The following is a 14,319-nucleotide window of genomic DNA, read 5'->3' on the forward strand; positions in this document are numbered from 1 at the left end:
TTAATTTTGTGCTTCAAGGTATGTTATTATACATGATCCGGGGTCTTAGCTGCATGTTTTTTTTTTGGTATAAAAAAAGCTGCATGTTTCATTAAAATTATTGATAACCTATAGTTCTTCATACCTCTAATATTTGAAAAATTAATGCCTACAATACAAGCATTTATGACATGTAAGTTAGAAATGAATGCCTTAGTATTATTTCTCTATAAGTCTTGTGTATAATTATGCTCAACTACATTGAATCAAGTTGAAATGAATTTGAATCTCTTCTATTAGATTTCGAATTTGAATATATTGTGGATAGGAAAAAAAAAGTGAAATAAAGAAGAAATTTTTTATTTTGGTCTGTTTGTGAGTATCTCTAAGAGTTTAGTGCATAATGATGAAACTTCAGTAGTGTTTCTTTTGCCACTAACTGACCAACATGGAGGGAATAAAAAAAAAGTATACACCTTTCTTGAAATCAGCTTCTCAACAAAGAGTAATTTAGGTTAGCAAAGCTTGAATCTTAGCATGTAGAATATTTACCAAGCTCACACTACCATAAAAACTAGGGGTGTACGTGGGCCGGATTGGGTTGGGTTTGGACAAAACCAAAACCCAAACCACATATGGTACTCCGGGTTGGGTTTAGTAAAATAACCACCCGTTATAACATTGGGCCGGGTTGGGTAAATCCACTAATTTCCGGGTTGGATTGGGTTGGGTTGTGGGTTACCCAAATTATTTTTCTATTTTTTTTATTAAATATCTAAATATTGAATCATCATATTTTCTCATAAAAAATAACTCAATCAATGTATCTTCTTGAAAAATAAGGTAACTTTTTTTCACTATAAAAAATAATCACCCATTTTTGTGTGTAAATCTACTAATTTACGGGTTGGATAGCGTGTTATCCAAATGATTTTTTTGCTTTTTTTAATATCAAATGACTAAACCATGAATCACTATATTTGTTTATGAAAATTATTCAATTTTTTTAAATTTTTAAAAAATAATGCGAAAAGTTATCATATTTGTTTATAAAAATTATTCAATCTTTTTTATTTTCGTAAAAAATAGTATAACTCATTTTCAATATAAAAAATATTTAATAATCAAATGAAAAAATCTTTAGTATTTTCATAAAAAAATTTCAAGAAACATAGCACTAGTGGGTTAGTGGGTTTTTTGGGTTGGGTCCGGTTTTACCCGAAACCCGATTTTTTTAATGGGTTTTTCATTTTTGAAATCCATATCCACCCACTTGCCCGACCCAACCCACTTTTTTGGGTTGGGTTGGGTGGGTTTGACCGGGTCGACCGAATTTGCCCAACCCATATACACCCCTAATAAAAACCAAATTAAAAATTTCCATCACAGTTGTCCCGGCCCAAATTCCGTCCTAAAATGTAATTGGAACGAAAATTTGTTCTATTGTGTGACGGAAAATTTCGTCCCAAGATTGATTTTTTTTTTTTCTTTCTGGTAGTGGCACAAGACAACCATAATTTGTATGTCCCGAGTTTGTTAAAGCACTACTGTTAATATTTAGGACCAAAATGAGTGGGACTTTAAAAAAAGCATAAATATATTGTTTAATATGACCTTAAAGATTTTAGGGGTGAAAACTGCTACTCCCTCCGTTTCAAATTACTTGACGTTTTAGAAAATTTTATTTTTTTCAAATTACTTGTTGTTTTGATAATTTAAGGTTATAATTTGTCTATTATACCCTCATGTAAATTCCAAATATTTAAGAGTAGTTGTTGAAACCGAAAAAGATTTAATATATATTTGAAAACCTAAACTTTTTTTTTAAAATTTTTTTTGGTACATAACATATTAATTTTTTTTTGTACACAACATATTAAATTTTTGGAAAGAGAAAGTGTGCGCAAAAAAAAATGATGAATTAAAATAAGGGTATAATAGAAAAATAAGGTGAAAATATACTTTTTTAATTTCTTGTTTGTTTTTTTCTAAAATGTCAAGTAATTTGAAACTGAGGGAGTATAATTCTACATTTTACTTTTCAAAGTTTTCATCTGTTTATTGCAGATTTTTTTATTAAAGAAAATGACAATTTGAAAAGAAAAAAAAAAGTTCTTAAAGTTGCTTCAAATGATCATAAGTTGTTCTTAGATGATTCACTTGCACATACATAAATGATTCACATGAATATATTTGATAAACATTATACATTAACCGTTTACTTATTTTTTAAAAGGTAAAATATATTGATAAACTCTAATCTAAGCACAAAATGTGCAAAGATCAGATGTAAGATATTAAATAATTTGTATTATAATCAATGAGTACACTAAGGAACCAAACAAAAACTTGATCAAACTTTGACACACATTGAATAAGCAACGAAAATGAAAATTCAGATATTATTTCACTATAAGCATACTCGAAACTTGAGAGTTAATTGAAGGAATTATGAGAGAAGATTGAGTCGCCATGCCTACAAGCAATGTGATGTTGATGCATCTTTTTTATTTCTTTTCTTGTATTTAGGTAAAATATGTTGTATTCTAGGAAGAAAGAAGATAGTTTTGTGTATAAGATATGAGTTTGATCCAATTTAATTGGGCTAATGTATAAAATAATATACAATTTGTTACATACACTATATAATATTTAATGACACCCCACCTTAGTTTATCTTGTTGACAATGAGAAGATTAATGTCAACAAAAAAAAAAAGAGAAAATATAAAAAAGAAAATTGGTTTTTTTTGTTGACAAATCTCAAATTATCCCGCTCTTGTCTAGAGAGAATTTTATCCCTCCAATTTGGCTCTTTCTTTGGACAGGTGGCAGTAGCAACCTGATCCCGACACAGGTTATATTGTTAGGGGGGCATACCAGCTCATGATATCTCATGATTTGATTACTATGGATGTCGCGGATAATCTCATTTAGCACCCCCAGGTTCCTTTGCAGGTTTCCATCCTTGTGTGGCGTTTATTATGTGACAGGTTGCCCACGAGAGTGAATCTGGTTACTCGACGAATTTTATCTCCTACAGCTCACATGTGTGTTTTTGGATGTGGTGAGGCTTAGTCGGCCCATCACTTATTCATATCCTGCGATTTTGTTGGTTCTCTTTGGGATTTAGTGCATTCGTAGATTGACATTTCTTTGGTGGACTTCGTTTCTCTGTGTGATCACTTTATCCAGTTCACATCTTCCGCAGGTGGATCCCGAACGTGCCGATCTTTTCTACAGCTCATTTGGCTTGCTTGTGTTTGGGTTGTATGGACGGAGAGAAATCATCGATTGTTGAGAGGCTCAACAGATATGCCCCATATTTTGTTGGACAAGATCAAGCTGTTTTCATTTAGGTGGTTGAAGTCGACGAGCATTATGTTAGCTTTAAACTATCATAGCTGGTGGTCTAGTCCTCTACTTTGTATATATGGGCCTTGTATGACTTTTGTATTTGTTTTTGATTGTTTGACTATCTTGTAAACTTTTGTAGTCTACCCCGATACGGCTTGTGCTAGGGAGGCTGATTTAGTTAATATATTTCATTTTGGCTTGTTTAAAAAAAAAATCACCACCCACTATTAAGAGCTAATTTGTTAGTTTTGTTTTTTTTTTTGTAAAAGAATAACTTTCAAAGTTTTCATTTGTTTATTTAAAAAATGAGGATTTAAAAAAGAAAAAAAAAACATTCTTAAAGTTGCTTCAAATGATCATAGTGTTTTAGTAGTTTTTCAAAAATAAATAATTTTTATAACTAATTCAAAAAAGAAAATATTTTTATTATAGTAAACCAACATAAATCAGCTTATGCTTTTATCAAAGCATCTAATTAATACTAACAAATAAAATATCAATTCACTCGTCTCACTCATATGCACTGATTCACTTCTTGTCTCACTCAAATTTGATAATGATAATTAAAAACACGTTTAGAGTGTAATGATTATTTTTAAATTGATGTTAAATTGTCACACATATTCACTCGAGGTTATATGAAAACAATTAATCACATCTTTTGTGTAAGATGTCTGGATATGGTAGCCTACATAAACGTGGAATATCATATGAGTGCGTGCGTAAGTTAAAACAAAAATTAGACCGGTCTACACCAAGTTCGTATTTTGTTTTACATAACACCAACCAAGAGTCCTAAATTAAGTAATGTTTATCTGTGTTCCAAACATTGTAATCTTTGATACAAAGCTCAGTCTTTGCATTGCTAAATTTTGACACATCTTGTGTTTAGTTAAACCCCAACTTTATTCCAATGAATTGTTTTGCTTATAAAATAACATGAATTTCAACTAATTCACTTCTATGAAGAAACCACTCAAGATACAAACAAGAATACATAACATCATCTTAACTAACATTCAGCCAAAAACTCAATAAAATACAGAAAGAGACATAGTGAGAACCCAAAGATTTACAACAAACAGACATAAACCCAGCACTTTGCAAAAAACTTGTAAAATAAAGACAACAATCTATCACACATTATACACAGATTGAACAAGTCGTTGGAAAATGAATGCAAAACCTCTCACTTAATGACATAAATTTGGCTTTCATATGTTAGAAAAATCGATAGCAAAACTTGCCATATGCCTGCATCACATATGTGCATCAACTAATGTTCGTGTATGTTCGGGAAGCATTTTTCAAACATGATCTTAAATGAACTTGATTTTTGTACAACAAATTCAGTTAAAATTGAAATTGAAATGAATGTCATTTGTGTTTTCATGCTTTTACTCTAACAAAAAATTTGACCTAAAACCTACTGTAACGTTTCCAACTTGATGCAAAAAAACTAATTTTTATCACTTCTAAGCTCTGTTTGGCAAAAAAAATAGCGGATAGCTAATAAAGCTAGCTTATAGCGGATGAACGTATAACTTTTAGTGAATAAGCTAATTGATTGAATTTGTAATGTTTGGCGGTTGAACTAGCTTATAAATATCAAATGAAATATCATATTCCTAAAATATGACATGAAGTCACATACATGAAGTTTTTAATCCAACAGATATAGAATCTTGCAGATAAATGAATGCAATACAAACACATCATATTTTAGTTATTCTGTACAAAAGTGGCACTCATACTATGTTTCAGCGATATTCATACTCAGAGATATGATCCCTCCCTGCCCATCTCTCTTCATATTTGAGGATTTGAAAAAAATTTATTAACAAACTCACTATAATATAAGTTACTTTTTTTTAACTACAAAAATATTTTATTAACAAACTGATCATAACATAAGACATATTTTTTTCTTGACATAAGTTAGACACTGGCTGGCACGGAACGCGCCTGCTTGACCCGCTAATAAAAGATAAAGGTAAAACAATAAATTGGATAAATTGCGTTAAAATATATATATTTTTCTTCCATTAAAATCTCTATTATCGAATCAGACACAAAGCATTTTAAAATCACCACCCACTATTAAGAGCTAATTTGTTAGTTTTTTTTTTTGTAAAAGAATAACTTTCAGAGTTTTCATTTGTTTATTTAAAAAACAGAAATGCTTGTTTTCACGAAAACGAAAACCACGATTCATTGCAATCAATTAGAGTCAACGATGTGTAACACCATGATCCCCTTTTTTCCGCCAAATAGGTGACTTAGAGCCACCCAAATTGGAACACATGGCCATTCTTAGTTTTCGTTAAAGGATATTTCTTGATAAATAACATTACTCTTTAAAAAATGAGGATTTGAAAAGAAAAAAGAAAAAAACATTCTTAAAGTTGCTTCAAATGATCATAGTGTTTTAGTAGTTTTTCAAAAATAAATATTTTTTATAACTAATTTAAAAAATAAAATATTTTTATTATAGTAAACCAACATAAATCAGCTTATACTTTTATCAAAGCATCTAATTAATACTAACAAATAAAATATCAATTCACTCGTCTCACTCATATGCACTCATTCACCTCTTGTCTCACTCAAATTTGATAATGATAGTTAAAAACACGTTTAGAGTGTATTGATTATTTTTAAATTGATGTTAAATTGTCACACATCTTCACTCGAGGTTATATGAAAACAATTAATCACATCTTTTATATAAGATGTCTGGATATGGTAGCCTACATAAACGTGGAATATCATATGAGTGTGCGAGTGCGTGTGTAAGTTATAACAAAAAATAGACCGGTCTACACCAAGTTCATATTTTGTTTTATATAAAATTAAAATTCTCAAGTTGCACTCTTCTTTTCCAAGTTCATATTTAGATAGGTCTTTGGAGTCTTAAGCATTATAAATTTATAATCATAAATTGTCAAGCTTTTGTAGGAAGGAAGAAACATCACACTGTTAAAAAAATCATTAAAACTCACTCATAATCATGCATGAGTACGTCTTAACTAAAATAGAATCAAGACATAATGAAGCATATATAGAACATAACTTAGTTGTGGTGTAACTCTGTGAATGAGCTTATACAAAGTATATACAAACACATTAACTTATTTGTACCTGAGTTTCATCCCAAAACTTTTTGAATTTGTTGCAAGACATGTTAAATGAGATCTCCTTTTGCCACCCTACTGATTTTGGGGCGCACCCTACGAAATTACCAACATATCCTTGTTCGTTACTTAGATAGCGGACACCCCTCAAAACACCCTACCTTTATAACGTCCGCTAGGAAGGGTAAAATTGGAAAATCGTAGGGCGTGCGAGTAACCGATAGGGTGACAAAAGTAATTCTCATGTTAAATTGAACAAGGTTTTTATCATACAAACCTCAATTGAAATTTTTATCATCTGCTTCTTAAGTAGCAAATAAATTAGTTTGCTACTTTTTAAAAGACATTTAACCATATCTACTGCATAAACATTAACCACTTTTAAATCAAGCACGCGCTCTTCTGCGCCATTATAGACCAAATTGAGGACTAATACTTGAAACCAATCAAATTAGCATGACAAAGTCAACCTTTAATTTGATTCACCTCGAATGATTAGTATTTGCAGTTTTACGTTTTACATATTACCACAATTATATTCCTAGATTAAGCCTTCAGGCGTCATTAGTCATGTATAATTAGACTCAGCAAAGTAGGATATAGTGAAACATAGCATGAAATTTGTAAGAATTGGATTTGTGGACGTGTACAATAAATTTTCACTGCAAATGATGTTACATAATGCTGATCTCAAATCTGTTTGATCTGAATTGGCCCCTCCAATGAACACATCCACCAATTTAATCCAAACACCTTGGCTTAATTATCATCTTATTCTACCCAAAGAAAATTCTGTTTAAAAAGTAAAAATTATTCCCAACAGATGTAGGGAATATATTCTTCAAAAGAATTGATTACATTACACATCTAAGTGGGTTTGATACACAAATAATAAGTGTGAAATGTTTGACAAATGTAACCAATATCCCTCTATTAGGCATTTGTAGTTGGTGCCTTTATTCTTTTCCTGGACTACTTTTTGTTGTCCCTTAGGCTAAGCAAAGGATCCAAATTCACATTAAAAAGAAGAATAATAAAATGTGATGTTTTATTTTGCTTTCTAATCTAATTAGATGAAAAATCCTAGCCACCTTTCTATTTAATATCAACATATGTTTATCTAACCAATACATTGGGCTCAAGTGGTTAACAAACGAATTGTTTGAGAGAACCCAAGTTCGATTTCTAGCGGGAACAATTCTTGGTCAGACTTTACTTATCTCAACATCCAAACTTTGGATTACCGGGGCTCCCTTTCCCTAGGAATCAGAGGGTTAATACGACAAAAAAAAAACACGTTTCTCTACTTTTTTGTTTTCAAGAAGGAATCCCAGCATGAACCAAAAACATGAGAAATTTCAGATGCTTCAAGAAAAGCTTCTACAGAAGGAGTTTATGCAGAAAGTGGCATTTTAAAAAACATATAAAAAGAATAATCACTCAGCTAAGTTAAGTTCAAAAGACATTGTGAATGGAATAGCCAACCGATTTCCAAAAGATAAAGTTTTCTTTTTTCATTTTAAGTAAGAAATTGACTTTTTTATGCAGGAATCTAAAAGATTAAGGTAGTTTCAAGAAAAGCATACTCACAGATAAGAGAAAATGCGAAACAAGGTATTCTATGACTATGCAAAACCCTCTCTACCACATATTATATTATATTTATTTATTAAACCATATATAATATTAATATATAGGGTCAATCCATGATGTATATATATTAGCAACTAGTGATCAATACGACAGTATAATTCAGCACATACCTTGATACAAGTGCAATCAATTAGCCACCTTTTACAAAACTCACTTTTTCATTCTCCAATATGCAGAACCCAGAAACTCAGAGAAACCAGCCTCCACCAGGTTCTTCTATATGCATCTCTCTCTATCTCTCTCTCTCTCTCTCAAAAAAAAAAAAAAAAAAAAAACATGCATGCATGCATGCATGCACATAGTGACAAACACAGCCTACTAGCTTAGTATATTGGGAGATAGTAATGAACTCACTTTTCATTGTTTCATGATTGCAGGATACCCAAGTACTGATCAGGATCCCCCTACAAAAAGAAAGCTGTTCTTTAAATCAAAGAAGAAAGGAGACAGAGGCTTCATTGAGGGATGGTAAGTATATGAAGGAAAAGGCAGAGATTAATATAATCATATATTTGCACTAATCACAAATTGAATAAATCTTTAAAGGAAGTTAAGCTTCTACTTACACCAGAAGATATATATTGAGTAATGATTAATGACTAGAATACTAGTTAATGACTTGGTTTATATTAATCCACCAAAGCTCCAACAAATTTTTTTGCATAACCACTAATTTACTTATTTTATTGATGATGCAGCCTCTTTGCTCTGTGCTGCTGCTGGATTTGTGAAGAATGCTTCTGAACAACAACTGTGGCATGCTGCAGAGGAATTCATATTAGCATATAATCAATTACTGTTATTGCTTTTACTTCTATGTTGTTATGGTTTGATTTTGGTGGCTTTCACCAGGAGTGAATCGTATTACACTATTATTTACTACCTTACCCTGTAATTTCGATGTTGTAATATTAAATTCGTCTATTTACTGATTATCGTGTTTTTGTCATAAAACTAGATTCCTCGGTTTTTCCTGGCTGTTTACTGTTTTTTTCATATAGCTCTGGACCTCTGATTAAGAGGGAACAAATGAAATCTGAGTGAATAATACAACACAGACATCACAAAATCATGAATAAAGCATACAGATATGATTGTAAAATATTCTGCATAGCTCATTTCTTAAGCCACACAGATAATCCAGACAGATATTATTTTTCATCCTCTGCATGATTCACCATGAACCATGTCTTTCAATAGTTCAATCGAGCTCTTACATTACAAACCCATAGTAATTGAAATTAAATATGAAAAAACAAGAGACTCGGTGTACTATTGGAAACATAACAGAAAATGAAGAATTTCTTCTGTCAAAAAAACACCATTAAGATTTTTTAATTATCTTCTATCCTAACAAAAACACCACCAAAATCTAACCTTGTCCCAAGGTTGGAAACTTGTAATCCGAAAGTTGGAGATATACAAGAAAAACTTGTCATTAGCTTGTGGTAAAATTTCTTATTCAATTCCTTCAAAAAGTTCTAGTGCTAAAGATTTCCCCTTCACAAAGGTTTTCTTCTTTTAGATTAACTATCCAATGTAAGACCATAACCCCAAAAACATGATATCAGCTAGTTATCTATTTAACCGATCCCCTCTTACTGAACAGCTGCCCTAAAAGACCACTTTCAGGAAAAAGAACAATACGGATGTGATTCAATTGAAAGGATAATTCCTCAAAGTATATATCAGGTGGCATATACAAGCCTTAAGATTAAGTATTTAAAGTGTCTTGCCAAATCATATGCCCTAATATCATTATCAGATACCATGCACAGAAAACAGCTAATACCTAAAAGGGGGGAGCAATTCATACAAGTATATGTACATTACCAGGGAATGTTCGAGGATGCATTGTCAAACGAAAACTTACATTATGAACTTAGATAGATCAAAATACTTATATAAATTTCTCATGACATGAAGTTTCTAATCCAACATATAGAGAATCTTGCAGATAAGTGAATGCAATACAAACACATCACATTTTAGCTATTCTGTACAAAAGTGGCACTCATACTATGTTTCAGCGATATTCATACTCAGAGATATGATCCCTCCCTGCCCATCTCTCTTCATATTTTCCAAATGAGTATGTAACCGAAGGCATCCCAGTCCCAGTTAAGTGATAGGGGTCAGGTTCAATTCCATAATCAGTGAGTGGCCTATTCTCCAAAATATCATCATGCTTTTGTACAAATTCTGGTATCTCAATCTCTCCTTTCTTCATATCATCCCAGAGGTACTGAAGGCGGCTTACGTACTTGATCTTCCAATATAATCTAAACAAACAAACAAACAGAACCATTAATAATAATTGAACATATAAAGATTATACATTTCATCGAGCACTTAGAATGATGAGAATCATAGGTGCAGCAAGGCCATTACAGTTCACAATCGTTTTCTGTAGCCATCATTTCATCACATGCTTAACATAGGTTGTAAAATAAACGACACTCCTAAACACTTCTGCTAAGAAAACAATGATCAACTTACCCTCCACTCAAGAAAAACCTGCCAAGAGTAGCTATGACTAGCCTGGAACGAAGCCCGGGGTGAATGAAGTACATAGTTTCAAGTCTGTCCTTAAAATCATCTGGAAGTTCTTCATAAATCCACCTCAAGATGGTCATCCCAGGAGAATTATCCTCCTTTTGAACAGTAGTGTGCATGTAAACAATGCAAAATGGCCCATCTGGCAACTCACTGAAAATCTTGTGAAAGACATACCTCTTCAGCCGCTCTGCACTCACAACCGTTGCTGCATATCATTTGAAAGAAAGTATCCAACATAAGAGATAGTAGTAATAGATAGCTTCTCGGAAAGACATAACATGGATACATATCGCCAGAGTTTAAGTTTATATTTTCTGCTTCCTCAATTTTCTTATTTGAACTAAGGTTTGTTCTTTATTTTTCCCTGGCAGAGTGCCGTACACACCTCGAGTAAGAAAACAAGTAAGAAATTTGCAAACAGAATATTTAATGATGGCAGGAGTGGTGAGAGGGTGGCACAAATAGTCATAAAGAGTAAGATTTATTTATGTGATTTACACATAATATTAATTAATATGTGGAAATGATATTGTAATGCAGTTTGATCTGAGCAATGTGAAAAGAAAAAAAAAAAAACTTATTTTACATGTGATACAGGCACAAAAAGAGTAAGTTCTTGCATAATTTATGGATAGTCATTCAGTATAATGACACCATTAAAACCAAGTGTTGTTACTCTAAAAAATTTAGTGATACTCTGAATAGTATCTAAATGTGTATGAGAAACAAATGACTAACACCTATTCTTAAATGTAGTTCAATTTTTATAGTGGTGCAACTGTTACAATATGGCAACTGATATAATAAGAATACTAAAATTCCAACAGGCCTAATAGGCTAATATTCTAACATAAATATGGACATCAACTTAATTTACCTATAATAATATAAACATAACACCAACCAAGCGTCCTAAATTAAGTAATGTTTATCTGTGTTCCAAACATTGTAATCTTTAGAGGAATATCTTTTTATATCATAGTAGTACTTAGAGGGATATCCTTTTGGCTTGGTGGGGATGTTCCTTTCGGGGTGTTGTTCCAATCAATAATGTATTGTAGACTAAGCATAGTTAAGGATTATGTCTCAGTTGTCTATTGTTTGAATCTTTGATACAAAGCTCAGTCTTTGCATTGCTAAACTTCAACACATCTTGATCTTGTGTTTAGTTTAGCCCTAACTTTATTTCAATGAATTGTTTTTCTTATAAAATAACATGGATATCAACTAATTCACTTCTATGAAGAAACCACTCAAGATACAAACAAAATACATAACATCATCTTAACTAACATTCAGCCAAAAACTCAATAAAATACAGCAAGAGACATAGTGGGAACCCAAAGATTTACAACATACAGACATAAACCCAGCACTTGGCAAAAAACTTGTAAAATTAAGATGACAATCTATCACACACTATACACAGATTGAGTAAGTCATTGGAAAATAAATGCAAAACCCATCCCTTAATGACAGAATTTGGCTTTCATATGTTACATAAATCGATAGCAAAACTCTATCATATGCCTGAGGCAGGGCACAAATGGTGTAGCATCAATAACTATTTCTGCATCACATATGTGCGCATCAACTAATGTTCGCCCGTGTATGTTTGGTAAGCATTTGACAAACATGATCTTAAATGAACTTGATTTTTGTACAACAAATTCAATTAAAATTGAAATTGAAATTGAAGTGAATGTAATTTGTGTTTTCATGCTTTTACTCTAACAAGAAATTTGACCTAAAACCTACTGTAACGTTTCCAACTTGATGAAAAAAAAAACTATTTTTTATCACCTATAAGCTCTTTTTGGCAAAAAATAGCGGATAAAGCTATCTTACAGCGAATGAATTTATAGCTTTTAGCGAATAAGCTAATTGATTGAATTTGTAATGTTTAGCGGTTGAACTAGCTTCTAAATATGAAATGAAATATCATATTCCTAAAATAAGATATAAGCTTTTAAGTTATAAGCTAAAATAAGATATAAGCTTGTGAGAAAAAAAATGTTACCAAACTTGTATTTTTCTTAAATATGAGCTTTTAAGTTATAAGCCATAAGTTCAAAATTTGGCATTGGCGCATTGCCAAACATAGCCCTAGTCAAACTGAGATTTAGAGACAAATACTGTATGAAAATTCTAAACATCAACCAAAGTAATAAAGCAGCTCCTAATCATGATTATTATAACAACCACTATAATCTGAATCAAATCTATGATCTATCATGTACACTATGAACTTAATTACTAGCTAGTATATGTTTCAGTGCAAAAAAAAAAAACAGAGAGAGTTACCGGGATAATACTTGCCGACGATACGGATAATGCGATTACCGTTCTTATCGGAACCTTGGAGAGTAATGAATTGTAATTGTTCGAGATCGGAGAAGTCTTCGTCGGGGGATAGGTATTGGGAACAATCGTGCCAGTTTTCTTCTTCTTGATGTTGTTCTTCTTGATGGAAAAGGAAAGGTCGAGCATCGACGGCGAGATCGGATGCTAGGACTACCACCGAAAAATCCTCCGATGAACTACCCATCGTCCGCCGCCTTTGTTTGTTTGTATGTGTTGTCTCTCTGCCCGTGGGTGTTGACTGTTCACTGTTGTGGCCTGTGAGTGGATACTGGATTAGGTATCATCAAACGTTGATTTTGTGAATTTATTTTTCTTACACCCAACTTTATTATTATTATTATGTCTATCTTTACTATATATCTAGCGTGATTCCCACGAAGCTTTCTCGTGCATTCTCATAAAATTGTTTAATTAGAGAGTTGCTTACGTGACATTTAATTAAATCTTTCTCTAACCCATTAATTAATTAAAAAAAAAAACAACATCTTTTCAAATGTTGATTTTGTGAATTTATTTAAAAACATTCAACTTTTGAAATATTCTTTTTTTTTTTTGTAGAATGAAATATTCTTTTCTAACTTCTCCATTCAATTTTTTAAAATTAATTTTTTTGTATTAATATAAAAAATTTATATTTAGATATTTTAACATGTCCAATTAAGATATGTGCTAGTGTGACCCTTTTTTTTTAATCTTCAGAAGTAATTAAAATATAACTTTTTTTTTGTTTACAATGAGTTGTGAATTGAACCTAAGACCTACAACATACTACCTAAATCTCTTACTACTAGGCCAATTATAGTGGCTTAAAATATAATTTTTTTGTGGTGTAACAAAGTAACAAAGAGAACCCCTTTTGTATCAAAAAAAAAAGGTTTAACTATACATTTGGTCCCTTACGTTTATTTTAGGTTTCAATTTGGTCCCTTACGTTTAAAAAGTATCAATTTGGTCCCTTACGTTTATTTTATGTTTCAAGTTAGTCCTTTCCGTTAGTTTTGTCACTAACACCGTTTGAACAGTACACGTGTCAGCGTGTCCAAGTGCCACGTGTCAGTCCACATATGCAAATTGGCTGCCACATGTGACAAAATTGACGGAAAGAACTAACTTGAAACCTAAAATAAACGTAAGGGACCAAATTGATACTTTTTAAACGTAAGGGATCAGATTGAAACCTAAAATAAACGTAAGGGACCAAATGTATAGTTAAGCCAAAAAAAAAGTAACAAAGAGAAAAAGAAATAAATATCATCAAATTAAATAAATAAATA

The 14,319-nt window shown here is 31.6% G+C and overlaps 1 protein-coding gene across 2 annotated transcripts; it reads right to left on the reverse strand.

The window, feature by feature from the left end:
* Positions 1–4,987: 4,987 nt before the first annotated feature.
* LOC123893184 (ganglioside-induced differentiation-associated protein 2) lies at positions 4,988–13,377 on the reverse strand. Of its 2 annotated transcripts, XM_045943114.1 has the most exons (4): positions 12,986–13,377; positions 10,622–10,886; positions 10,192–10,404; positions 4,988–5,138 (listed from the first exon to the last, which is right to left on the reverse strand). In XM_045943114.1, the coding sequence occupies exons 1-4, from the start codon at positions 13,227–13,229 to the stop codon at positions 5,096–5,098; spliced, it is 765 nt and encodes a 254-aa protein (XP_045799070.1). In that variant the 5' UTR covers positions 13,230–13,377; the 3' UTR covers positions 4,988–5,095. The 2 variants fall into 2 exon arrangements, with proteins under 2 accessions (XP_045799070.1, XP_045799069.1); XM_045943113.1 differs by lacking the exon at positions 4,988–5,138 and having other exon boundaries at positions 9,909–10,404.
* Between the last annotated feature and the right edge of the window lie 942 nt (positions 13,378–14,319).

Source organism: Trifolium pratense, linkage group LG6 (assembly GCF_020283565.1).
Source record: "Trifolium pratense cultivar HEN17-A07 linkage group LG6, ARS_RC_1.1, whole genome shotgun sequence".
NCBI lineage: Eukaryota > Viridiplantae > Streptophyta > Magnoliopsida > Fabales > Fabaceae > Trifolium > Trifolium pratense.